The following is a 27,638-nucleotide window of genomic DNA, read 5'->3' as shown; positions in this document are numbered from 1 at the left end:
CCAGGAGCAATTCACAGAGTGTTAATTGACCACTGCAATCACTCAGCAGATTTATGGAAATTCTGGAGGGTCACAGGAGACTTCCAAGAGAGGCCGTCCAGGGACTAGAGCTGGCCCCAGAGCTGTGACTGGGGAATTTTAGCCACAATACAGGTTCATAATCTCCCTGAACTCCTATAATGACTTTAGAGGAAATGTAAACTGTGTAAATTATAACAGAATGAGCTATAACTAGAAAAAAACACATGCGTTTCCTTGTTAGATGTTACTTATAATCTCATTCTAATAAATCCACAACGATAATACATGAATCTGAAAAACAAACATTGTGCTTACAAAACTGTATCTACAGTCTTCTAATACAGGCTTGACCCAGTTTGCGGCTCTTTGTTAGCCACTAATACAGATGTGTCATTTGCTGGGGGAGGAGTTGTAGAGTGGGCACTGGGGTCCATCTGGTCCATTCTAATCGCTTTAGACAACAGAGCTGCGCATGTGGAAAAACAGAGATTTGACCATCAGCCACAGCAGCTAGCATTAACTATCCTTGTATAAATGTAACGACACAGCATGAAAAAACATCCTCATACAGTAGGAGAATTGGTAGTGGTGCTAAATGATGAGATACTGATGATAATGGCCGGGATGACTGTTTATCCTCCAGTGTGGTGAGTCACCATGTCATAGTATGAGCTCAAACAACTGCATATGGCCCTGCATCTGGACACTCTTAATACTGTTTAATCCCTTCTTGTGAGCCAGCCAGGCTTGTCCTCATGCCAACACACTATTTACTACAGTGATTCACTTATCTTCAAACAGAGAAAGTAAGCATCCAGTACTGTCTCCGGTGATACTCCTGGGATTATAGTAACCCGTGTTCTCTCTGTTTTAAGGTAAGCATGAACTCCCTTTTCCAACAAATATTTCAATCCAGCCTTGACTTGCGCAATTGTTGACGATATTGGATATGTAGATTGCTCCACAACAGTGTTATGACAACAGGAGGTGCGGGTAAGCAGGTGAAGGCAGTGCACTTATTCTCATGATACTGTAAAAATACTGGCATAAATCCACACATAATGGATTTTTTTTTGTGGACAGAAATGCTTAGGAAACTGCTCACACGGTTTTAACATGGAGCAGTTGAGAATAATTGCCTCGGGCATGCCAATAACTCTACTGTGATTATGTGATAAGCGGTTTCATTATTTCTTTTTTGATGAAATGTGTAACTGCCTTTTTGCATGAGTTGCCAAGACCTCATAATTTACAAGGGCTATAAGACTGTGTTTTGCTGCATGGAGTCTGCATGGTGCGTGGAGCCTGAATGCCATACTCACTTACACAGAAACACAGCACTAATGGGTTTGTGTTACATTGCTAAATCAACTCGGGCTGTGAAGTGACTCCCAGCAAACCTTTATGATCCAATAACCACCAGGCACAGTTCTGCCAGGGTACCTGTGCCAGCTGGCAAAAACTGACAACCGTGTATCATGAGCAGCATCGGCCAGCGATAGCTTCAGTGAGGTTTGCAGAATTCCCCCCATTCTCTTGAGCTGATTACATAAATGTTGTTTGCTCATTAGCTGAGGTTCCTCATGGTCCTGTCTTGTGGAAACGGTTGATGGAACGAAGGTGAATGCAGTGTGTACAATATGGTAGACATGATGTCTGCAGACAGCTTGGGAAGAGAGACAAGTCTGTGGAGTGGTTTGAGTTTGGGTGGAGACAGCAGCATTTACTGTAGAACTGCAGACAAATATGCATGGACCCCACCCTAGGCTAGTGATCAACTCCTCTGTCATCAGTGTCTGTATCACGGAGACAGAGATTGATATCCAGGGATCAGATTTCTTGGGATTGTACTTGCAAGAGAAAGTCCCATTTTTCAAACATTTGGAAACTTGAAAGGTTTCTGCAGAGCTATTTGACTGTTTTATTGTGTTATTCATGACAGCTGGCAGCGCTCTAAATTATCCACACACAAACAATCTCTCAATTCTCCGTGTTGCCTTTCGACAGTTGTCAGTGCAAAGCTTAGACGTGAAAATGCACAATGAAATGTTCGATGACATATTTTACAATGATGTAGCTATTACCACTATATTTGCCAACTACACGATGCATCTAAGCTCTTCACGGATGACTGAGTATCTCATGTTTCATTGTTCGTGATTAACAGGTGTATAAAAGTGAAGAGAGAGGACAACTCAACCACAAAAACATGTCAGGATTTTCTTAAATGATAATTACTTGGCTTACCTCTAATCCTACAGTTGTAAAACTTAGTGCCTTAACCCTGCCTCTTCCCTAGAAGTAAATGAGCTTTACCTACACGCCCATCAATTTCAAACTGCATTTGTTTTATTATGCTACAGTCAGATGGATGGAGGGGAATTCTGATCTTATCACATTAACAACTCGAGTTAGTCTGTATGAGGATGGTGTTATCCCTACATGTTTTCGTTGAGCAGATGTTGTTATTTAGGTCACAGGTGAAAGAGAAAAATGTGAATTTTCCTCCTCCTCTAGAATGTGGCACTTTCACTGAGTTGGAGAGGAACTGAGATATCAGGATCAGATGAGCAGTGGGACATGGTAGGCATGAGCAATACACAGAAAGAGACAGAAGACAATAGTTCAAAGTCTCTTGGTTTGTATTTGATCCATTGTCCCTGCTGCTCTTCAGAGACCACCACCAACAAGGCATCGTCTTACTCAGGCTTTTGTATAGCAAAGATGCCCAGAGAGATTAAGTTCAGGTGAAGCCCAGGTTTAGAGTAGCGTGGGGGTTTTAGGTTAGTTCTGTGAAACTGCATTCACTTACTTAGACTTAGATTTTCATTTAATTACACACAATCTTTTGCTAGAAAGAAATGCCCAGTTTAGGAAGTGCCGTCTTCTTTATATGATATAGAGACTGTAAATCTGTGCAACAGCATTGTCACAATGGTCCATTTCATTCCTCACCAGATTTCCCTCCTGTGTAATTATCATTTCCCTCTATCGCTTTCTCAGTGGCAAAATTGATGGGTGGAATATGTTGAGAAATATGCAAGTAAAAGCCAAAGAAGGAAACATCTCAGAGGCACACCACAATGAATGAGAATTTGGAGGACGCTAATTAAACAATGTCATGATTTACTGTCCATAACAAAACATTTACTGTTTCAGTCCCAGAGGCTTGGCTTCCTGGAAAATGCATCATTTGGTCGCAGCTCAGTTAACTTCAGTTCTGGTTGCAGTAGACGGTTTAGAAAGTCAAGACCCACGACTTATGTCGGACAACCTGTGCATGTTCATTCATACAAAAACCTCATTATAAGATTAGAGTTTGTGGGTGCACCCTTTTCTATAACTCGCCGTTCACCAAGTATTCAAGGAAGGAAGCATTGTCATAAGCCACAAATATCCACACCAATTTAAACAACCAATGAGTTCATTAAAGTGTCTAAACACTAAATGTTTCACCACTGGAAAATCCTTTGACAAGTTTGACATATTTCAATTGTAAAGACTTCCTAGAATGCTTCTCTACAGCAACATGTGCAAGCTGCGCCCTGACTGCAGGACACTGGCTTTTGGCTGGCTCATGAATGGACGGGACAGAGATGTTATCTGGCTTTAGGGAGGATGTTTGGAGAGTGGGAGTGGAAGGCAGTGGGCTTCAGTGTGCTAATGCAGCTAACAGCCAGGAAGGCAGAGTGTTGACTCTGCAGATTTCAACCGGCTACTGATCGCTATGGGGCTAAATACAGACCCCACGGTCTAATAAAGAAAATCACCTAAGGCACGAGCCGCAGGGGTCAGAGGTAACGGCATGGCTGGGAAAAAAAACAGGCTGCGGCTTTCGATCACTACTCTGCCTAATTGAAATGACAGTTGAAGACTGGCGGGGGTAACAGTGTTTATTTACGTCTTTGTTACATGGTGAGCAAACACAAAGATATGCCTGGATTAACCAGGGATGACATCGCTCCCATCTCTGCTCTACTACAATAAGGACTTCCTGTCTGCTATCAGATTCCTCTACATTCCACCCAGGCCTGGGATGAGGGGGCTGTTGGGGACCTGTTTTTTTTTTTTTCCAAAAGAGTCTTAATCAAACCACTATGGACCTGTTCCTGTCCTTTCACCACCACCGTGCTGACCTTGGGTCTGAGCTGTGCTGGGGGCTGGAACACACTGTGATCCAATGAAGCTGCAGTGAAGTTTGTTTCCTGTGCTTTAGAAGTGATGGCCTTAGGGAGACACTGGGTCTGACTGTCAGCATCCTGTTTCACTGCAGTGCTGATCCCACCTATTTCTGTCAAAGCTCTGCACCCAGTCTTATTGTGTTGCTGTACAACTAGTAATACGGTATTAAAGTATGAAAATAATAAGGAACACAGTGTGATGATTTTTTTTTTATTGCATGATCATTATTATGCAAGGAAAGATTAAAAGCAACAGTTTATTGTTAGTTGGCCTGGCTCAGTTAAAACTGGTTTGCGGCAGGTTCTTTGTTCTACAGCTCACAGATCTGATACATATTACGAGACAAAACATCATGCCATGTCATGTCATGCAAAACGAGCACAAGCTCCCAGTAGCTCATAATGACCCACAAGTAGTTGCTAATACAACAAACAGTGAAATATAAGAAGATGGCGCTGACCCAGAAGATTAACCCCATATTGCTATATAAAACAAACAAATAACAAACCAGGGGAAAACGGAGAAAAGGCAAAGCATATAAAAAAAAGGTAAACAACAAATAATGGAAAACGACACATATGCAGACTAAATGTTATTATAAGTTATATTGAGCACAGAAACAATTGCTTTCTGTTATACTAAAGTGGTGTTAAAAAACGACAAGCCTGATGTGGCTATTTGAAGAATCGGGGAGGATGGTATTCAGGCTCTCCTATTTCAGCGAGGTCAAGGTGAGAGAGCAACCTTCAGCAACCTGAGTAACAAAACAGCCTGCTGCTGTCTAGCGTGAATAGATATTTGGACCCAGCACAGAAGGAAAAGAACACTATTACTCCCCTCTCACACTTGAGCAGCACAGAGGACAGTGGAGATTATATATGTATGACAGACCACTCCAAGAATGTGGTTTTAATGGATTACACCAGTTTTAGCCGTAGCGTCAGTTTATTCTCAGAATTAGAACACAGACACAAAAAGCAGCCCATGTCTCCACTGACCTAGACGCTCCACACTAAATCTTTAACAGAACCTATTATCTGCACAATGTACTGTCTAAGGTACGCCGGTTCTGACATGAATGACAAACCTTGACGGGATACGTTTATGGTACTTGATTAATAAAGCATTTTCACAGGGATCGCAGTGTAAGATCACCATAATGGATTTTTTTTACAAAGCGAGCAACTGACAGGAACAGTCCTTTGTGTCATGCAAATTCTGATATTGGTAAGAAGATGAATACGCCTGTGGTCATTTCAAAGGACTATTCAGAGCAGGAAATGAGCAACTATTGTGCTGCTCTTTTTCTAATTCAGCTGCTGAGAAGGCTCTGGTTTCTATCCGCACCTCATTCTGTGAAATTTAAGGATCCTGGCCTTAGTTTCTCATATGTTGACGACATGCATGAGCACTGACGGTTGTCACTGGTGATTAACAAGTATACAGTACATTTGATCCTACTGTGCTTCCCCATTTTTTGTTGGAGCCCCTCTGGTTGATGATTAGTTGCCTGTTGATATTAAGCTCTCAAAACCTCTGTCACACTGAAATGAGTGAAGCCGCAAAAAAGGGGATTAAATCCATTCCTATATGTCGAAAACAAAATTAGTTGGGGCAAGAAAAAAAACAAAATCACCACCTTTGGTTATATTACACTGGATACTATTATAGAACAAGGGCCTTTCTGCATGGACTTTGCATGTTCCTGCCTGTGTGTGCATGTGAGTCTTTTCCAGGTTCACCAGTTTCCTCCAACAGTCCAAGAACATGCAGATTTGGGAATTTGGTCCCTTTTTAAAGCAACTGAGTGCTGCTGCATTATTACTAATGGCTATGATTGGCCGGAAGATTAATGCACATCTGTGCCAAAAAACATTTTAAAAAGATTAAGCGAAAAACTGATGTAAACTCAAGAGTGAGACAGGTTTTTTGACTTGTGGAATTGGGTAAAAGATGGCCTTTGTGCCATCTTGTATCAGCACCGGCAGACCTGGAGGGGAGAAATTAAACTGAGGGTTGGAGTAGGAGTAGAAGTATAACGATTTTGGTAATGTGCCAGAGAGTTGAAGGGCATAATAACAAAGGTATAATAGACATCAGAGTGTATACAGTGTTCATGGTGTATATCACATAGCACAAATCAGACAAGTTAATGCAGTGACGCAAATACCGAGACTGAAACATCTTCATTGACGTAATCCCTGTTTTGTTTTGTTTTATTTCCTGTGTACAAAACAGGACAGGTGAAAAAGAATCAGAGTAAAGTTCATTCCTATTTTTCAACTTCAGCTACTCACACACACTTATAATCTTATATTATATTTTAAGCGTCTTTTTGATTTGGATATTGCTCTCGGTCATTTAATGAATATGATTACTTTGTGATACAATCATTAGATCTTTATTTCTTTGACTGCTCCTTGCTACTAATCTGTATACTGTGCATGTGGCAGTGTCGTATCCGAATGCTGACAATAACGACTGATTATCCACAATAAGCATTAAACTGAACACTGTTGCGCAGCCTGCTGTTTATATTTCAGCCATTGTTTATAACTCAAAGTGCTGGCCTCATATTAAAGATATACAAAAGTCAAAGGGAGCGATTCAGTTACAGCAGGGCTCAACGCAGGATAATAGTTGCTTTATAAATGACTGTAACTCACTTTAAAAGTCTTGTAGATGACTTGGTAGATCTCTTTTCACTTCTTAGTCAATTAAAGAGCTTCAGTATTTCTCCCTAGTCCCATTTGTTTAATTCACGGCACTTTCTGAAAAGTAAACACATCCCCTTCTTATTCTGCCATGGCACGAATCTAATTAAAAGCTTAGTCTTTGCTCCCAAAAAGGGTCAGCAACCTTAAAAATATATCTGATTTTATTTACCCTTAAATGGAGGTGATTTATATGTGAAAAAAACAACAACAACAAAAAAACCTTGGTTGTCAATCAAATGTAGTTCTCACTCTGCTCCCATAGAGGCAGCCAACAGACAAACTCAGACTTGCCTGCAAGTCTTTTGTCTTCCTAAATTACTTGCATGAATTGATAAACTGCAAAGCATGGCAACTACAAATTTGTCATCTCATCAGCTGATCAAAAATAATCCAAATTACATGTAACCTTGAGGTGGTTTGCCAGTATGTACCTACTTTCCTTTAGATTATGATTAATGGCATGACAGGCAATATTTTTCCAAGACTGACCTAAAAGTTGGCACGCAGAAATGTCAAACATGTCAAAACGTGTTTAACATGAAATTATGTGGTAGAGCAAATCGAAAGACATTCATTATATTTTCTTTTTTTTTTTAAACAAATGAAAGAATCAAACTGACAAAATATAAGCAGACAAAGCAAATATTCTATGTTGTCATTAGACGTTTGCATGAAATATTCAGATGCTTTGATGCCACTGACCTGTTGGCAGGCTTCACCTCCTATGGTAACATTTCAGTGAAAACCTCATGAGGCCACGGTAAATTTATCCCAAAGAAAAGATGTCCACGAACAGCGCTGATTGTTGTGAGGGCCGTAACTATTGTTGCCATCTGCTCACTCACTGTTTCCTTTCTGCAAAGAAGATAATTGAATCTGAAATCACCTTTCTCTCGTGGTTTAAGCGTGAGTGAGGCTCATGTTTGTCCCTGAAGTCTCCATGCTCTTGTGTGTGCATTCTTCACAAAGCTAATTCCACGTGGTTGTCTCTTGCAACATCTGCCCCTAACCCTCCAGATCAATACAGACCGTCTGAAAACCTGCCACACTTAATTAAAACCCCATCGCCGCCTTTATAAGAGGCATCAAACGGCACCATGCTCTACGGGGGTCATGCAGATAAGACTTCAATGGTGTGCTTTGCAAGGCCTCTGCACAATAGAGGAAGCTAAAAAATCTTTAAGCTGGTTTGGTGAAAATAGGTCAGATTTGGCAGTTGTGGGTAATGTGTCCCCGGCCTGGCCTGTGGTCCAGCATGCTGCTCGCCATATTTAACACCCTTTGTGCCATCCCCTCGGCACTAATCTGTCTTTTCACTGAGTGTTAAAATTAATTTGCAGTGATTTCTATGAGGGCACAGGCATTGTGGGGAAACCTCAAAGGAGCTACCAAGTGGACAAGTAGCCAATAGACGGCCTTTGTCTTTGGTCTTCCCTTTTCTAAATGCCCATGACAGCAGCTTTGAAATGCCTGATGAGTCTCAGATGCTCTGGCTGAGGACATCACAGTGACCATATTTGTCTGGCTGTAAAAAAACAAACATCCCATGACAAAGACAAACCCAGCACAGCAAACAATACCAGGATTTGGATTCCAAAACGTCCCGAGTCAGAGTTCAGCCCACATTGCTAAGTGATGTATCATGATAGTCCTTGTTGACTCAGAAATGAAACATAAACTTAATTTGATGTGACTTTGTTTCCACACAAACATCTCAACAGCGCAGGTCCCAAAGGAGGACATCAGTGAAACTAGATAACCGTATCACTTCAGAGTAGTTGGCATCTTCACAAAACGGTGTTCTCATGGGAAAATATCAGACACAACTGCTTAGTTGACGCTGTCCAGTGGTGCTCATAATGCCATTAATTGTATGCTTGGGACAGTTGGAGAAAGGACTAGCCATGGAGAGCCCTGGAGGAAGCCACATCTTGTAAAGCAGGTTTGTGTGAGCCTGCTGCAGTCTGCTCTGTTACACAAAGTCAGAGCTTTTGTGTCCGTGCGTCTCTGGCTCATGTCTTCTGTCTCTTTTTAAAACACCTTTCCTCTTTTATTTTTAGCTATTTAATCGTTCTCCCAGTGTATATCGCTCGCTCTCCCTACTCCTCAAACATAAACTCTCCCCAGTCATTTAACAAGCGAGGAGAATCAATGACACAAACATTTCTGACATCTGCAGGAGTGTGGGCCAAACCCCTTTTCTTTGTCACTCTCACTCTGTAAAAAAGATAAACCAATAAAGTTGAGAGGGAAAAACTTGATAGGGAGAGAGAGAGGGAGACAAAAGATGAAGCAAAAACAAGCAAAAGAAGACAAGTAAAATGAGGGCAGTTGTGGTTGGGTGTGGTGATAAAGATCCTCTCATCAAATTAAAATTCCATCACCGTCAAAGACATAGTCAGATTCCAGCAAGCCAATCAGCCAATCTAAGACAAATGATTTTGCTGAGCTTTCCTGCCACACTGGGCGTGGGAACGGCACTGATTCTCATAAAAAAAAAAAAAAGAGCCTGTAAATTATTTCCCTCCTGCTTCAAAGACCTGAACAACAAAAAGTTTTGTGTTTATGTGTTGTGTTTTCTGTGTTGTTGTGTTAGAGCCTGTCGGTCTCGCCTGGAATCGACTGTGCATGTGTGAGTGTAAACAATATGTGGGATCTACAGTACAGCTGTCTGCTCACATGTTCAGTCGGAGGGATCTTTCTTTCTCATAGATAAATAAAACAGTTCAAGGGTCATTTAAACCAGGGTGGGTCCTGCGGCGTTTTGCTTTTCACAAGGCAACGTTCTGATCAAAGCCCTCTGTAGGGACCTCTTTCCTCTCCCTTCCTCCACGCGCCACCCTTTCTACCTTCCATGTCCCGCACCCCAACCCCCAAACCACGTCTGCCTTGTTGCTGCTAATCACTGGTGGTCTCCTGACTGCCAACAGTAATTGATTAGGGAGCGGAGGACTGGCGGGTGAGAGAGGCCTGGAGGGGAAAGTTCAACGCATAAGTTCTCAAGGTCACTGCCCTCGCCTTCCCCCCACCAAACTCTTTTTTCTCATGCTATTAGGTATCAGCCACAGGGAAACTGCAAATATTTGGCACACTTGGACTTCCAAGCACAAACAGGAAGATGTCTGTGAACAAAATGGATAGATGGATGGATCTGGTTAAGAGAAGCTCGGTGGTGAGAAGACTCGATTCCCAGCGTGTTGATTTATCTGTTGAGTCAGAAACTCAACATCCTTGGTTGTATATGCTTATTTTTGCCGACCCCCCTCACTGCTCTAAGAATGCGGCTGTGTTGTTTGGCCCTCTGTGGTTACTCAACATCCCTCACAATATAACAACAGTTGTGGATTCTGTTCTGAAATAATAGCTCCCTACTTTATTCACAGGAAGAGGGGACATTGTGGAAAATGACTCACGCTGCTGTCTTGTTTAGCATTATCCTCCTCCTGTGAATTGCAGCAGAGGAATAAAAGCCTCCATTTCTTTCTCTTTCTGAGTGTGTCAGTGTGAGCTCTCTGTATGGCCAAACAGGGTCATGTTCACCACATGACTACCGACTAGCCCAGCCCATTGCCCGATTGTGGACCCAGATTCCGATGCCTATGGAAACATGACTGTCACAGGAAATGTTCGACATGTTTCACAGCGCTGCAACTGAGCAAAAGATGATGGTGTTTTAGAAAAGGAGCCCTCCCAGAGCGGAGGGGCTGGTGTTGATGTTGGCTGCACAGCCGCCTGGGGGCTGACCAGAATCCACCACCCTCTGGGTGTGAGACCAGTAAAACACACTCGGAGCATGCTCAGATACTCATAGACCTATGCCTAGACATGTACTCTAACCCACTAAGTGCCGTGAAGTCCCACGATGCAACTTAAAGAAGGCACACAAAGTCGCACAAACCAAAGAGGCCAAGTGTAGGATAAATAATTTGAATTTAAACATGTACATTGTCACTCAGACACTGCAAGACTTTTCGCTTTCCATGTCTGCCTCAGTCAGTTCTCAAATGGCCCCTGGCTACAGCAGCTGGGGAGCATTCATCTATGTCTACTCTGTCACTTACACTGTCTCTCAGCATTTATCATAAGGAACTCATCTTTCATAAAGCTGCCAGTCAGGCCACAGATTTTCAGCTAATTTCAAACATCACCGCGGTAAACAAGATGCAGCATTAATCCTACATACATCTTTTCTTTCCCCCCCGTTGCTCACATATATTCAAACAACGTGTACAAAGGATTATAATAAAACTTGATATTGTTGCAAATACCAGATCAAGATATCTTGAAAGCCGGACTCACTGGCTACGAATGAAAAGCACTTGTGTGGTTTAACTTCATCCAGACCTGTGAAAACCAGATGAGGTAGTACTAAGAAGTGGTGGTTTCTGTTTTATGTCCTGCTGCCTGCTGGTGTTGTGCATCTACTCTCTGCTGCCCCTTTGTTGGGCATGTGGTATTGACCACATAAAGTCAGGAGCCCCCATTGTACTAGGTGGTTTGAAACGGAACAACATGCCATTTACACATTTTCACAAATTGAAACGTACGTTTTGTTTGATTTAAATGACTTCAGTACAAAGTGTGATCTTTGTATTCATGTTGTCTTCGTTTAATCACATGCTTTGTGTGACATTGCAAATTCAGCTGTTATAGCAAAAAGAGGCGAGAAGAATCCTTAATCCTATCCTGTCCTTGATACATATCTTCCTCACCATTTTAGCTTCGACGTGCCACACTCAAACCTGAGGGAAACTGAAACTACATCGTCTCTCATCTGTAACTAATTTTGAGGCCATTTCTGTCCCAGTGGAAACCATCATGTGTGTCTCTGACTTACATAGGTATAAAATCACTTTTAACTGTACAACAAAGGGTCCTGAACCATGCTGTCAAAATCCAGCTGGCCTCCCGACTACAAAATCATCTCAAGGTGTTGTCGTTTGTGGCTGGCAACAACTCTGGAGCTTCAATACCTGAAAAGTATAAAAAAAAGTCCCCAGAATGATCTACTTTTCCTTATATCTGTGTTCACAAATGATGCTATTGCATGTTAACATTTAACACATTCACAATTTAAGATAGTTATTGTGTCTGAGGTCAACTTTTATTTGGGAAAAAAATAGTCAGCATTGTTATAACCCCAATTAAAGCAACCTTTGTGGTAGTTCATTTAGGCATAGAGCTGGGTTTTCCATATAAATGTGGTATTTAATAAGAAGAAAGATATGCAAAACAACTTGAAACCCATACAAACTTAAGATGTCAGGTAAATGCCTTGTTTCTGAATACATGATTATAAAAACAGCTAACTTTCTAAAAAGGGAAAGTAAAAAAAAAAAAAAGACAAGGGGGCAGAAATTGAAGAAAGGGAAGAAATGGCAGAGTTAAATAAGTAAATAAAACTAAAGAGAAATTTGCAAAGTGAATACTGCTGCAGTGGTAATCATTCTCATCGTTCAACTGTCGCTTGTCACGTGGGTGTGAGAAAAACATGGATATCATCTTTTGGTATAAGCCCTCGATGTGGGTGGTGTGGCAAAAAAAATGATTTTAAGACTTTGGGAGTCTTATCATGTAGCAGAAAACAGGACTGGGCCTGTGGAATGAAGGAAGTGTCATCTGATGCCATAGGGGTTGTATGAGCCAAGCATCCGCCAGCCCATACTCTCACCTGCTTCCAAACACGCCGTTAGTCCCTGCCAGGTGACCCGCAAAGGAAGTGAACACCGACTTGTAATATATTGTCGAACACACGCATGCAGGTTCACACAGCTATCACTTTAAAGACTCTCACTGAATTCCATTCATTTGGAAGGCCTTTCCTAACTCCCGAACCTTATCCATAACCAGATCATTCAGAACCTGAACCAAACCACAATTCAAATCACACACACACACTTTTTATTTTTAAGCAGTTTTCCTTTTTGTTATTATTATCTACCTTTTACAGTAATATTGTTTATGTTCTATTCTGGCAGGGTACTGCTCTCCTATTATAACCCTTTGAAACCAGAGCTTTGATGCTAATGATGCTTCTTAACATATCAAAGCATGATGATTAAGCCCTGCATTCATTTCAAGTGTTCATCTGACCCTTCAAGCATGAATTGGGTCTTTTTTTTTTCCTACGTTTCTCCTAAGCAACAAATGTTGCTGATGCTGTGGCTGTCTTTCAAGGGCAGTTTTGTTTTCTTTCTGTCAGGAGAGGATGTCACTCAGCACTGGTTTGTCTGATAAAACTGAAGCGTGGTGTGCTTAGCAGTGTAGCGCACGGCTGCACATTCATCGTTATGGAGGGTGCATGTGCAGAGGAACGGCAGCGGCGTCCACGGCGCTGGAAAAAGAGCCCTGCGCGTCTTTCGCGCGGGCTGTTCTGCTGCTCGTGTTGGCCGTGTGAGGAGAGGGATTCTCTGCAGGAGCAGGAAATGAAGATTAATGGGGACCCTCAGTATCCTCGCTTGGATCACAAGGGATCACGTGAAAAGGAGGCTATCCAGATTACAGTGGAGGATCTGGGGATAGTTAACACCAGCTTCAATCTCCTTGACGAGGACCCCCTGACCCCTGAAAACAACATGGGTCACTTAGCAAGCTCCGTGTCTGCCTGTGCAAGGGCTCTGAAAAAGAAAGGACTCAAGCCTCTGTCTTCACTCCCTATAGAGCCTCAGACTAGAGGAGACATCACTTCTGCCAGTATAGATGGTGATGCAGAAAAGAAAGAAGACCCCCTGCTGTATGAGAGTGGCACTGATAGCGCTCCAATGCCTGGAAGTCTCCTAACACCACCTGTCATTACTCTGATCCCACCCACTCCCTCTGATGTTGCAGAGGATGATCAGTTCTTCGACATTAATTCAGTGGACAGTGTGGCACACACATCTGGCAGTGATGGAAGTTTTGCCGTCAGCGACCAGGAATGTTACGAGGACAAGATTGAGGGCGCGGTAGCAGAAGAGTCCGATGAGGGACTCACAGGGACTGAGAGGGGGGACGGGGATGATAATGCGGCAGAACCGGAGGAGGTCCTTAGTGATGGGTTTGCAGAGGAAAGGGAGGCTGTGCCAACCAAAGAGAAAACAAAAGCCAGGTTCTTACGCAGTGCCTACCAGGTGGCTCCTCTCCCTGAGTGCCCCCAGAGAAGTGAGTGTAACAGTGATACCATCTCCAGTGTTTTCCCTGAAATTCACACGCAAGGGAATAAGATTGTTTGCTTGAATTCCAATTAGCTCCTGTGCTCAATAGTGAACAGGCTGAGGACAAAACGGCTCCAAAGCTGCACTGTTCACTGGCTGTGTGAAATGGAGGCCTGAGTCCAAAACAGAAAACCTGACTTAACCAAGATAACTTTGCACACTGAACACATTTTAGGTCTTTTTTCCATGCAGAAACATTTTGACACATCACAGAATGTACTGACCAGTGTCTCATTTTCTGCGTATAAAAACTGACCCTAACCCTAACCCTTAGTTTGGATAGAAAATAAATAATAAATGGATACAATCATTCTTATTTCAAAAGCATGTGTGGTCTCATTAGTTGCATTCATGTCTTTCTCTGTCACAGGAAGATTCAACACTGGAATCAACCTTTTGTCATTTACTGAGCACAACCTGGGTGAGTTTTCTTAAGGTAACAACAAACTCAAGGTAAGGGGGTTAAAAAAAAAAAAAAAAGTACCAGTTGATGATTGGCTTTATCCAGCTGTGGAGCTCATGCAGTGTTCATTCGCCTTCATTTTGATCTCGGCCCCCATTCAGATGAAATTGCAGTCATTATGTGACATGGCTACAGTACCTCCAACGTCTCCTTTGGGAGTCGCAGAAGTCCCCCTTTGTTGGAGTCCCTTTTTTCGCCTTTGTGTGTATTCCCAGTGCGTGGCTGGGCAGGCGGTTCCCAGGTTTTGGGTTCCTGTGACTCAGCATGCTCTCCTCCCTCAGTCATCTCTCAAAGAGCTTACTTTCTTTTCAAACCATGAGGAGGACAATACTGAAAATGATAAGCATCGCATTTGCCTATCCATTACATAAATGTGCTGAAAAGTACTGGCTCTAATGCACTGCTCTGTTATTAACCCAGTGTGTGTCGCTGTGTAAAAGGTTGTCAAACTTTTGTAAAAGCACCAAAAATTTGATTGCTCCGTTTGTGCATTTGTTTGTGGGCGTGCGGGGATGCGACATGCTTGTCTGTGCTAACCAATCAAGAGTGAGAGAATTCACTGATGCTTTAACCTGACTCACACTGGCAACGATGTCCATCCCTCCATGACTGATGATTTCACCCTTTAAGGCAACATCGGACTGTGTCCCTGAGCCTTGACTACATTTTCTGCCTTTCTTTGTTTTGATTGGATTTTTCCTGGATGACTGTGGCAGTCTGAACATGGCTGTGGTAGGGTGGGTGTAGTGCTGTCCTCCATTACCATTCTCAGACATCTGTCCATTTTGTGTCCCTTCTCCCATGCAAGGAGAAATGAAGTCACAGAACGACTGGAAGTCATCAAAATGTTTGGGAGACACTGTTATGTCTGAGGTCGGCTAAATGAGGCTGCTCTTACACGTCCTAATATTCAGCCAGGACTCAACACTTTCCCCACTTGGCCGTTTCAGTAAAGGCAGTTGTGTTTTCGAGAGTGCTCAGAATTTGCTATCTGTAAGCCAGACGTCTTCCTCCATAGAATTGACTCACAGGCCAGCCAGGTGATGAAGAGGGTGCCAGCTCACCACACCCCTCCTCCTTATGTTCAACTGTCTCTCCAAGACCCAGACAAGATTCCACTGCTGACACACATAAACCAATTACACTGTCTTATCTGATTCTGACTCCATCTAACTCCCATCCATGTCAAACTGGCCTTTCAGAAACAGGCCCCTCAAATGAAAACCATGTGTTTAAGGAATTAAGCAGAATATTTGTTTGTAAACTATCTGAAAAGACTACTGTTTTTTGTTGTTGTTGTTTTTTACAGTAAAAGAGGCCCCGATGCCTCAATTTGTGAAGGTATCAGAGTTAAAGTGGTTATAACCTAGAATGGCAAACACATTCCAACATCTCTCATGATCACATCACAGTGCTGTGTGGCCTGAGAAAGCTGGGGCCTCGCTTGGATGCCATATTCTCAGCCTCATTCGTCTTGCTTGTTATGATAGCGAGGGAAAAAAAGATATCTGCTCGCTGACTAAATGACATTTGGAAAATGTAAGAAAATGTGCTCTCTGTGGGAAAGAACTTGGATTGTCAGAGAAGTATGTCATCAACCAGACAAACGTTAATGTGTCTGACAGGTTGCCAAGCAACCCCATCTGGCTGTGTCCAGTATCAGCACCGGCTAAGGCACTGCAAACAGACCTGGTGACCTGCACAATGGACAAAGGCAGAGAAAACCTGACACTGTGCGTGCAGGGTGTCTTAAAATGGTGAAAACAAAGACGACATCAAAAAGGGTTCCTTTAACACTGCAGTGCACAACGTTTGCAGTGATTGCTGCTATTATTCTGCTTCAATTTGGTCTTCATGAACAGAAATGATGTAACATTATTTGACTGAGGGAGCTTTTGTGTGTATACACCAGCAGCACTGAACAACTTTATTTGAGCAGCAGAAATTCCTTTCCTGTTTTCTTTATCTGTCTTGAAAAGAATCACTTCCTGTGTGCAGTGTGGGAATATTGCCAGACTACACAAGATCTAAACACCACTATGGTGAGAAACACAGAGTCGTGTGCAGCTGATATCCTTAGTCAGCACAGTGTGAACTAACCTGACAATGATTTGAAAGTCACCGATTATTTCTTTGTATTTAAAAGTCGCACACTTCAGTTTTAAAACACCAGTTAAAACATCTTGAATCACTAGGACATATTATTATGCATTACTTGTTCTATTACTGTGCAGATGACCTGGGCAACAAAGATGGGACGTGCGCTGAGAGGCTGAAGGCTGAACTTTGCCTGCCACTTCATGCTGCCAACATGGACACGCTAACTCACCAAAGGGTATAAAGACCAAGCAACATCTCATGATCACCTCATTCTATATATCACATGTTCTATTCTATGGCCAACAAGGCCCACACATGCACTTTTAACGTATTTATGAGGTCTACACATTCCTGGAAGAAATGGGCTTTATCTGATTTAGACTGTGACCGTCCATTGAAACTCATTTAGTTAAAAAATATTGAGCGACTCTAAACCGATTAGAGCGCGCTGGAGTCTGATGTTGACTGAGACCTCTGTTGCATGACAGAGACGCATAACTCGCTCCTGCAGTCTTGGTGACGCGCTGACCAGGAGCACCACTTTCCATGCCTTAACCCATACCATAGAGCAACACCTGGAGGAGGAGGGGTCGCCACAAAAACGACGCATAACCATTGGTGAGTCTGGAGATAGTCGGAATAACTCTGACGATTTAGATGTATGATGCACACACCGCTTGACAATACTCTTCTTCATTATCCCTCTTTTCATACAGCATCTTATGTGACTCAGTCAAAGGATCAGAATGGAAACTTTGCTGAGAAGGTACTGTAAACCATCAAAGCAAGACCTTCAGGGTGGCATCAGCACACAGCCCAGAGATGCTGCAATTACAGAATATGCTTTGTTTATATTTCCCAGCTCCTTTGATCTGTCAAAGCAATAACACTACATGGGATTTAAGTCTTTTTGTCCAGGATTTGCCAAGCAAGATTGCTTGTATCCTTAGCAATCCACGTGTTAGCCGAAACACATAACGGAAAGAAAAATAAGCTTTTTTCGGAGGCAAATTGCTCACGTCCTGCACTTATTATCTCCATGCATTATCAGCTGTCTTAGTTTTCTTCTGGTACCCCATCAATTACACATGAGTCATGGATGCACCATGTAGCTTAAACGCCTGACTCCAGAGCCCCCACACTGGGACCCCAAATTAGACAAAATGACTGAAACTATGGATTATGTATGTGGTTTTGGTGAATTATGATCTAACGTTTTCTTTCAAAAAGTCTCTGTCTAATAACACATAATAGCAAAATCCCTAAGACTCAGGAAAACTCTCACCCCAATTTACCTAAATCACTTTACGGTCACCTTGCAGAGCCTCAGCTGGCAGCAGGAATCATACATTTTTTCCCAGGATAATCATAAACAAAGAATCTGTGACTCAGGTAACAATTACATGGAAACCTGAGTTTAGGGTTTCCTACGCGAGTAAATATTTCTTTGTCTTTCTTCTTAAACATTTGTTGACAGTTAAACGCACAAATGTGTTTATACACTATGTTGTGTCAAAACACGGGTATTCAACATGCTCATGTTTACCTAAAGTGAATCAGCGGCAAAGCCAATGAAGAATTAACCATGTTATGACTTGATGTTTTTAGCTTTCAGTCTGAGTCATGTTTATGCGTCACATGCTCTTTGCAATTCCCAATCAGTGCTCGTGTTTTGATAGAAAAAATGTGTAATATTTCTGGGTCATAGGTGATCGAAGCATTGGCTTAAAGCATACAGTAAGTTGCTTGCATGTAAAAGCATTTTCCCCATGGCATTTGTTCCAAGTCAATGCAAAATGTGGCGTAAGCAGCAGGTATGTAACCACTCCTTCTCCTCAGGATGTGGACAGGCAAGTCGCCAAATGTCTCAGAGAGCTGAACACAGATGAACTCTGCCAGTGGTTTACCAATATTGGACTGCAGAAATGTCTCCCTTTCATCAAAGGTAAAACACACAGTCTCCTCTCCCAGCCCTGTGGGTGTCAATTTGAATAGAATTTATCTTAACCGCGGATCAAATAATCTGTATTGAAATAAATGTTTCTACGTCAAGAGAAAAGGAGAGGAGAATGATAAAAGAAATCCAACTGCACGGAAAAACTGCAACGTCTGCACACACACACAAATCCCATTTAAACTCAGTGTGCCAATTTTGTGCAGAGGTGTTTTACGAACTTTGACTTTGGATGACAGACGCACATTGCATTTATTTATAGATAATGCACATCTTGATGCGCAGTACAGTATATAATGACTCAATGTTTCCCTCACAGAAGCAAAACTATGTGGCGTGGACATGGCTTCAGTAGACGTGAACACTTTGGACATCCTCCAGGTCGCCACACTGGAAGATAGAGAGCAGCTGCTGTCAGCTATTTACAATGAACTGCACCCTCCCAGCGCCATGGTCCTGAGACTAGACTCGCTGCTCGGTACACCTGCGGATCCACAACTTCCACACCAAATTAAAATGTTCCAGGTATCTATGCAAAAGGTTTACCCTTCTTCTCATCTTGGTTATAACAGAATCCTCACGTCCGCCTAATGTTGAAACGTTTACTGCGACATTGGCGTCGATGAGCAAGTCCAAGTCTGCTCCTCACGTGAGCCGCCTGCCTATGAATCGACGTTCGCTCAAACTCAGGTGAGGCCCTGACTTCTGCACACACATCAAAGATAGAATAACAAGCATTTTAAAACAAATAATGTGCTATCATTTCAACAGCCAGAACTACATGGCACAGAGGAACTCTCAGTTGATAGAGGTCACTATTAATGGTGAGTGACTGAATCGATGAAAATCTGCAACATTTGCAAAGTAAAAATAGAGAATTACACTTCATACCATGTGGTGGACATCAATGCTAATGCGAGTACAGCGCACTGTATCCGGAGGAATCTGTGAGCGATCACTTTTTATAATATTCACGTCCTTGACGTTATAGCGACACACAACCACAACGGACACTAACGTGACATTGCTTCCTGTTGTCATCCTTTGTTGCAGCATCAGAGCGGATTGTTCATCTGAGGACCCCAAGGGAAACCACAGCAGGGAAAATCAAGGACTCGTGTATGAAAATGCTGGGCATCACAGAAGATAAAAGTCTATTCACACTGAAAGAAAAGCAAGGTGCGCAATGTGATGTTCGCCACATAAAATAGACCTTATCACAGGAGAAGGATGCACTATATACCAACACTCACTCTACTCATATATTTTTGATTTCAAGGCTCTGCAGAGGAGCTCCCAGCAGATCAACAGATTGGGAGTCTACTTACTAAAACATCAGACAAAAGGCAGTTGGAGCTGTATCTGTGTAAAATGGTAGATTCCTTATACATAAATAACTTGTAGACAAGTAAATTGAACGCTATATAGTCCATGCATAATTGTGTTTTTCCCTGTATGCTCCTGCTTTTTAGGAGAAACCAACACCTACTGCCTCCCAAAACAGTCCAGAGGTAAAAAGGACCAATGAAAATGTAAACATCAGCATAAAAGTCGAGGGAAGCCAGTCTGCTAAACAGGAGAGGATTAGAGAGCTGAACCAACAGGTGGACTCACTACAAAATGTCATCTTTCAGGTCACTATCTCTGCTCAACTCTCCCGCTACAGCTACAGTATGAGCATTAGATTGACAACTTGATTTAACATCTTTGAATTTCTTTGATCCCAAAGGTCCAGGAGCTTCACCACAGTCTGGTAGCATTTTGTACAGAGTTAAAGAACATGGATGGAGATTTGAATATAGACAGGCTTGGCTCAGATGAGCTGAAGCAGAGGCTGGAATCGGTCCAAAGCCAGTTGAATGACAAGCGGCAGAGTCTGCAGAATCTCAGAGACAATATGGACAATTTAGCTGCTCTCAAGAACAAGTAGGGTGGATTTTTCACTTATTTTGTATAATGACTGAAAACATAACATTTTCTATTGTTTTTTTGCTTATTTTTTTTCACGTTGTATTTATAATGAAATACCATCAATTAATCATCTTTTTCACTTTATTTGCTGCAAAGTATCCATTTAAAAAAGGAACAATGAAAAGAATCTGATCAATTACAGACCCCACAATGCACATTTTCTGACTATAAATATGAATATAATCGGTCGTTTTGTGGTACTTTTATTTGACTTTGTCATCCACAAACACAATGTGAAGTTACTGTAAACTTGTACACTTTCAAGTGCTCTGTAACCACACGTTTGGCCTCTTGCCATTCAGACAGTTGGAGGTTGGTCTGTTGGAGAAGATGAAGCTCAACTGCCAAGTGTTTAAGGAGGACATTTCCATGGTGCATCTCAACAGGCAGGCGGCTCACCTGCAAAAAGCTTTGCAGGAAAGCAAGGTACGACCGATCTAAGTACAATCACTAGCATCTTCCACAGATTATAGGCACCACTGCAGAACTGAACTAGCAAGTCGAAGGTCTGGACCTCAGTCAGCCGAGTATAATCAACAGCATGTGAAACACAGTTACACCAAAATGTGGGAACGCTGTTTGGCCTGAGTCAGAGTATGTTTTGACTGCTAAAAATAGACAATGAAAAACTGAGATTAGCATCAACACAGCAATACTTATGAGGGAAGCATGTGTGGTATGGGATACTAAAATACTACTTCTGCTGAAGAAAAGAAGTTTGGTGTTGTTGGAACATAATGGTAAAGTGCAGAACTTCAATTAAAAGCCAAATTAAAGCCACCGTGCATTAACCACAGATGGATGATTAATTCAAGTTAAATATTTGTTGGTCGCATTATCCACCGGTTCCTTCTTTGACGTGCTAGGCCATCATTTAATACACCGATCACCTTTGATCTTCTCTTCTCTGTTCTCCTGATTGACACCACAATGCTCCTTTCAGTCCACTCTGTTTCGTTTAAGCTGCGCAGTTAGTCCGTTGTGAGAGTGGCTATACAAGGCAGAGTGGAGTCCTTTGGATGAACATGCACTTTTTCAGAGAGAATGTTTAGCGCTGACATCCGAGAGCCTGTGACCATACCAACAATGGAATGTGTGTGACAAAAGCCACTGGTCGATGCAATGGAGAAATGGGCCAGGGTGTGTAAAACTATCTGCATCTATCCCCAGAGGAGACCACTTCTTTTTTAATGTGGCTCTTTTATCCCACTGGAGAAGCCCTAACGAGGTGCCATGAAAGGACACACGCGGCTTCGGCTTTGAAAGGTGCCCCGTGTCACGTTGCCGCCTTGGGGCCACGCTTTTTAGGTGCCGAGTTTGTGGGAAAAGCAGCAGCGCTAATGTTTATCATATGATCTAATCAGAGTTAACACACAGGTCAGAGCTGAGGAGCAGCCTGGGAACTGATGGAGCTGCTGCTCTAATAAGGAGCAGACCGCCCTGTGTTTGGTCTTGTAGGCTGCCCCGCATTACAGACAATAAGGAAATATTTCATCATCGGCAGTCTAATCTCCTGGATCTATTGCAACTGGAGAGCATCAATAAAGCAGCCAAGGGGAAGAGAGAAATGGGAACAGAGGGAGAGAGTAAAGGGAGGAGGGGAAGGACAACAAATGGTGGAAATTAGCAGTTTAGCTTCGACTCAAAATCTCCAGACAGACTATTAAAGAGGGGTAAACTGGAAGAATTCTTGTTTCACCCGCTGTCACATGTTCTTTGAGGAATGATAGTGGTTTAAGAAAGTCCTGACTTACCATAAAAAATGATAGGGTATCTCCAGTTCTAAGCAGCACACACTATAAGAGTTGTGATCAATCGATGTGGTCAACTTATCCCCCATTACGCTGTCCTCTATTTTGTACTCCAAGGTTGATTGGGTTAAAGATCTGCGCCGCTGGAGTAGCCAAGGCGCCCGCATTCAAAATGACAGCAATGACTTAAGGACAAATAACACCCATCATTGTAAATGAAATCAAATCCCTTCAATTTACCACCTATGTTCTCTGGCCTGTCAAAGGATAATTTCTCTCACTGGGTGAAAGATAATCTTCTCACAGATCGTGTTTTCTATGATAGAGGAAAATTATTTGATTTCACAACTTTGGGGGGTTAACCCTGCAAAGAGCTTACAAAGAACGTACAGTATTTTTTATCCCGTGTCACTTTTGTGATCTGCAGTAGCACAAGTTCAATCGTTTACAATCAATCCACCATAGGCGTGTCCCGTGTTTGACCCAGGTAGGACAGGATTTGATTGTTTTCTATGCAAAAGGAAGAATATGAAGAGAAAATTCTTTGGCTTCTTGGTGTGTGTCCAACATTGAGGCAAACTAAAAGGGAAACTGATGTGTATTGGAGTGGGTTTCTCAAGGGGCTTCGGCTGTGTTTCCGTAGATATATCCTGTCTGGCCCACTTGTCTGAGCAGAGAGAAGTCTTAGCTTTGACCCCTGACCCCAGCAAGGCGGCATCTATTGCTGCAAGGCATTCACACGCCATTCAGGGAGAGGGGGGAAGAGTTTGCCAAGAGGCTGGATAAGGGAACACTGGAATTTAGTGGTCAGACTCACAAGTTATTTCTGATCCTTGTAAGTTGCTCGTGGTGTGATCTCCTCCAAAGCTAACCATTACATCTTGGTGGTCTTCACAGCCTCAGTCTTATCTCTTAGGGGACCAGAAATATGGGTAATCTCTGAGGTTTCATTCTAAGAAATACACTGAAATTGTATCACAAGGAAATGATTACAGAGTACCCACACACACACACACACACACAGCTTTAAAGGTTTGCAGGACCCCTTGACTCCTTGCACTCAGTTTACACTCACATTACCCATCTTCAGTTAATCATAAATGCAGGGTTTGACATTTTTGAAATCATCATGCTTATTTGGTTTCTGTTTGAGATGAGAAGCCTGAAGCTATTCTGCAGTATCTGTTCGTTAAATACAGTGAGTTCTTTCCATCAATCCACAGCATATGGGGGATATGCTTTAAAGCTCTGATGTGTCATTTTTCTTCCCAAAAAGTAGTTACCAAAACACAGCTGGCATCTCTACATGGTGTATGTCTGGGTTATCTTGCACCCTTCTGCTACCCAGTTGCATTTTTCTTGTCACACTGCTGAACATTTAGGTTCTTAAACGTTTCAACGTTTCTTACTCCAACTGTTTGCAGCCGTCTTGTTTTACTAGTGCTAGGCTGCTGCTGTGTCCTCTGCCTTGCAAAAAAAGAAAGCATTGTATGAACTCTGAACTATTAGCATTAAAATAACGTAAAATGTGCACGTGTCTACATTCAGGACAAAGCTCAAAAGATGAGTCAGGCCATCGGTAGCCTGAGCCAGCTGGTGTCACCGCAGTCTCCAGCCATGCTACTGGTTGTGCAGGAGAACCAAGGCCCTGATGGCCATTACGGCTTTGCATGTTGCTACACAGAAGGCAACGGACTTGTGGTGGACAAGGTGGACAACACTCATCTCTGTGTAGATGACAGGTAAAAACACAAACACATCTCAAACTAAGTCATTCATCGAGGCTTAAGGATGTCAACTGTGAATAGTGTTCACAGAGTCTATACTTAGTAAGACAAAACAAGTGTCTCACTCACTCGTTCCAACCATTTCTTTTATATACTTGGTAGCCATGGCAACCAATAGGATATTGGCCCCGAAACAAGTACACATTGTAATGCAATACTTGAAGGCAGGAGAGAGTGAAAATAAGCGGATAAAATGTACTCTCTCTCTCCCTCGCTCTCACACACACACACACACAGATTTTATAAGTGCCAATGTTCTTGACAAAGCTGACATTGCTATTTATCTGTCAGTTTCTTCGTTGTGGCTATAAATAAAAACCGACAAAGTGTTTGTTTTGATGTTCTCTGTGTATCGTGGTTCGCGATATGACAATGTCTTACTTGTTTCTTGTTACCGTGCTACATGCAGCAAAAATGCTGGCAAATAAACATTTGTTTTATCGACACTGAAATGTATTGACCTGACATGAGAGCATTCCAAATAACTGTGTGTGTGTGTGTGTGTGTTGTCCTCACAGACTGGTGGAAGTCAACAGCGTGCCTGTAGTCAACTATACACAGGAAGAATTGACTGACCTCCTGCTGCAGGGACCCACCGCTCAGATTGTTGTCCTACGCCAGCCGCCGCCCGCACTCGCCTGCCTGCAGCACCTGGTCAACCCTGATCCCATGAAATCAACTTGCTTGCAAAGTGATGTGGTCACCATGGAAACCCCTCCCCGTCGGAAAGTGATGGCAATCTGATGATACAATGGAGAGAAATGAATAAACGACCACTGAGACAGTCTGAGAGTGTAGAAATATGTTTTAAAATGTCTGTAATAAGACCAACAATGTGAAGTACAATATTATCTTCTGTTAGTTATTTCCCTCCATATGTGAACAGTTTTATTTTATTGATAAAATATTACATAGATCGTTTTCCAAATGCCTGATATTAATAACTAGTGACATGGCTGTGTTTTTGTGTTTTTATAGGCCTTTTATCCATTTGGAAGCATATGTACACTACTTTGTTCTTGTTAAATGATACCCGCACTGTGCAGATCCTTGCTTATTGTGAGGAATTGAGTATTTCTTCAATTTGGAACTCTCCATGTTTATTTCATGTTTGTGGCATGAAGTGAAATGAAAAGAAATAAAAAGGAACAGGAACATAAAGCATTGCTCGGGTGGCTATGCTTCACCTTTTTAAATTACAGAGAAAATATCGTATGTGACATAGTGTGTAGACACATCTGCCAGCTTTGTATAATATTTGCAAGCTTTCTTTTCGCAGATTGGACTCCAAGATCATCTGGAACAGTGTTCAGTGCAGAACATTTCATAAAAAATGAGTCATGTCTCCTCTTTGCATGTTGTAATGTAATCCACTGTGTTGCAGGAATAAACCCTTGGGCCCGGAAATGCCTCATTTCTCAGCCTTGTTCTCCCTCGTTAAGTGGCAGTGGATCATGTAAGGCTGACAGAAAAAACAGCACAAACGCTATCAAACCCTGACCCAGACCCCCGAGGTCCAAAGAGCCTGAGAGGAGAAGTGATGAGACCAGTTTTACTTGAAAGTTGATGAGAAAGTTCACAGATCAGTCAACCGATACATGTGGCAATAATGGTTTTGAAATCATGGAAAAATTAGCCCCTTGTAATCCAGACGATAAAAGAAAAGGCATCTTCTCGTTGCCAAACAGACCCGCATGGCAAGAGGAGGCATAAAACTACAACTACTGACTGGAGACTGGAGAGACTTAGCTGCATTGTCAGGCCACAACACTTCCACTTACCCACTGACACAGATGAACCTCAAGAAACGTACAGAATAGCAGGATGTACAGCATGTCAGAGACATTGTAGGGAATAAAGAGAGACAGACATGGAGATGGGAAGACAGTGATTACAGTGATGATGATCATGCTCATTGTCAAAATGGCCGCGCAGAAGGACTGAGGTCGACCTGGGCTACTCTTTCCTTCAGTACACAGAGACATGAACAGAACATTTCGAGCTCCATAAAGTCAAGCCACACAGAGGCAGAAGGCAGAGGAGAGAATGTGTCATGGCTGAAGTTATGGAAATAAATTAACACTGGAGAAAATGAAACAAAATCCTATAAACACTACTGTTGGCAAGAGTAGAAAGACGCCAATGACCAACACACCCCAGAACACACACCAACAGTCTTTGATACTCAAGCTATAAACCACTGCATGTTGTCAATCTGAAAAGCAGCAGAAATCCATCAGGGTGATTGAAGTGACACCATAAAAACCCCAATGCTTTGAAAGGATGCTGTCAAAACAACCTAACACTGCACCAGTAAGGAAACATCTGCAGCGAATTGAACCATACGCTGACTTCCTCCTATACCTCCAAGGCGCCTCAGGTTGACTCGGGCAGTACCTGACACAGTGTGGCACAGAGCAGCAAACACTGCATCTGGTTTGCCTTAGCAGCCTCAGTGAAGCTACATCTAGCAAAAACTGATAAGCTCTGAGGCCAGGATTCCTCTCCTTCACCCTGTAAGCTCCAGCTTCTCGCTGCTCGTCTAACCCCCCCCTCCCTCCCATCTCCTTCAACTCTCTAACCACCCCATGACATTTAAGGCTGCCTGGCATCCGTTTGAAGTGGAAGAGGGGGCATTAGCTCTGATTTCCTGCCCAAATCCCACACAAGCCAATAAAATACATACAGGTCTGAAGCAAACCAATGAATTCCTGTCCACTAAATGTCAAACAAACTTGGCATTTAGCCTTATGTTAGCCTGTGTAGACAAACAATTGTGTCCTGTTTTGATCATAGTCTGTTTGTGTTTTACTGTCTGTCGACTCTGTGATTCTTAAATACTTAATGAGACACATAGTGAGGTGAGAGAATAATAAATATAATACATAAATAAAGCTGTAATGCATTATGTAGTGGATACAGCCCCACAACTTCCAACCTCTTATATTGCAATAACCACTCAGGAGCAGCGTGGTCCAGGAGGGTCAGAGCTAAATCCTGGGGGCTTCTGATTTCATTTTGCTGAGTAGAACGGGAACTTTTGTCTTCTTCTGCATTGGCGTTAACATTATTTGTTCTTGGTATGTTTTTCACTGCAATCCCTGCAAGGTCAGACAAGCTGAGGAAGTACTGCCATCTACTGGCCACCCCGCGAGCATCTGCGCACATATGGGAATGCCTCTCTTGGGGTTAATTATAATGTGATTTTGTTTAGATGCAATTATTCATTGCAGGCGATGTATAGCAATTATCTTCCATGGATGAATACCCAGGGTTGGAAAAATCTCCGGCTTTAAAAATACAATCAATCAGTGATGTAATCCAGTGGGAAATATTTCTGATCAGTGTGCAAAATACACTCATTTATTTACCGGGGAGTCCTATAACTGAAATTGATATGCTCTTACTTGTTGTACAAATTACAGGAAAGAAAGAATGTTTTATAAATGAGCTCTCCATCAGATACAGAACAAATGAATTACCCCTTTTTTTAGTAACA

The 27,638-nt window shown here is 42.4% G+C and overlaps 1 protein-coding gene across 4 annotated transcripts; it reads left to right on the top strand.

Moving 5' to 3' along the window:
* Nucleotides 1–652: 652 nt before the first annotated feature.
* LOC122782267 (restin homolog) lies at nt 653–25,546 on the top strand. Of its 4 annotated transcripts, XM_044046555.1 has the most exons (17): nt 653–668; nt 823–896; nt 14,484–14,534; nt 16,811–16,911; nt 17,165–17,294; nt 17,393–17,442; nt 18,516–18,621; nt 18,950–19,108; nt 19,203–19,320; nt 19,402–19,454; nt 19,684–19,809; nt 19,910–20,004; nt 20,103–20,264; nt 20,360–20,556; nt 20,904–21,027; nt 23,901–24,094; nt 24,658–25,546. In XM_044046555.1, exons 4-17 carry the CDS (start codon nt 16,888–16,890, stop codon nt 24,881–24,883), a joined length of 1,764 nt encoding a protein of 587 aa, XP_043902490.1. In that variant the 5' UTR covers nt 653–668; nt 823–896; nt 14,484–14,534; nt 16,811–16,887; the 3' UTR covers nt 24,884–25,546. The 4 variants fall into 4 exon arrangements, with proteins under 4 accessions (XP_043902490.1, XP_043902488.1, XP_043902491.1 ...); XM_044046553.1 differs by lacking the exon at nt 653–668 and having other exon boundaries at nt 778–896; nt 14,484–14,549; XM_044046556.1 differs by lacking the exons at nt 653–668; nt 14,484–14,534 and having other exon boundaries at nt 778–896.
* Nucleotides 25,547–27,638: the final 2,092 nt, after the last annotated feature.

This window comes from Solea senegalensis, linkage group LG15 (genome assembly GCF_019176455.1).
Source record: "Solea senegalensis isolate Sse05_10M linkage group LG15, IFAPA_SoseM_1, whole genome shotgun sequence".
In the NCBI taxonomy this organism is placed as follows: Eukaryota; Metazoa; Chordata; class Actinopteri; order Pleuronectiformes; family Soleidae; genus Solea; species Solea senegalensis.
Note: the sequence above shows the minus strand (reverse complement) of the source record. Positions and strands in the feature narration are given on the sequence as shown.

Coding starts and splice junctions, on each gene's coding strand:
- LOC122782267 (XM_044046552.1), top strand. CDS start 16,783: ATGCATTACTTGTTCTATTACTGTGCAGATGACCTGGGCAACAAAGAT. Junction 20,557..20,903: donor TTAGCTGCTCTCAAGAACAA/GTAGGGTGGATT, acceptor CTTGCCATTCAG/ACAGTTGGAGGTTGGTCTGT. Junction 24,095..24,657: donor CATCTCTGTGTAGATGACAG/GTAAAAACACAA, acceptor TTGTCCTCACAG/ACTGGTGGAAGTCAACAGCG.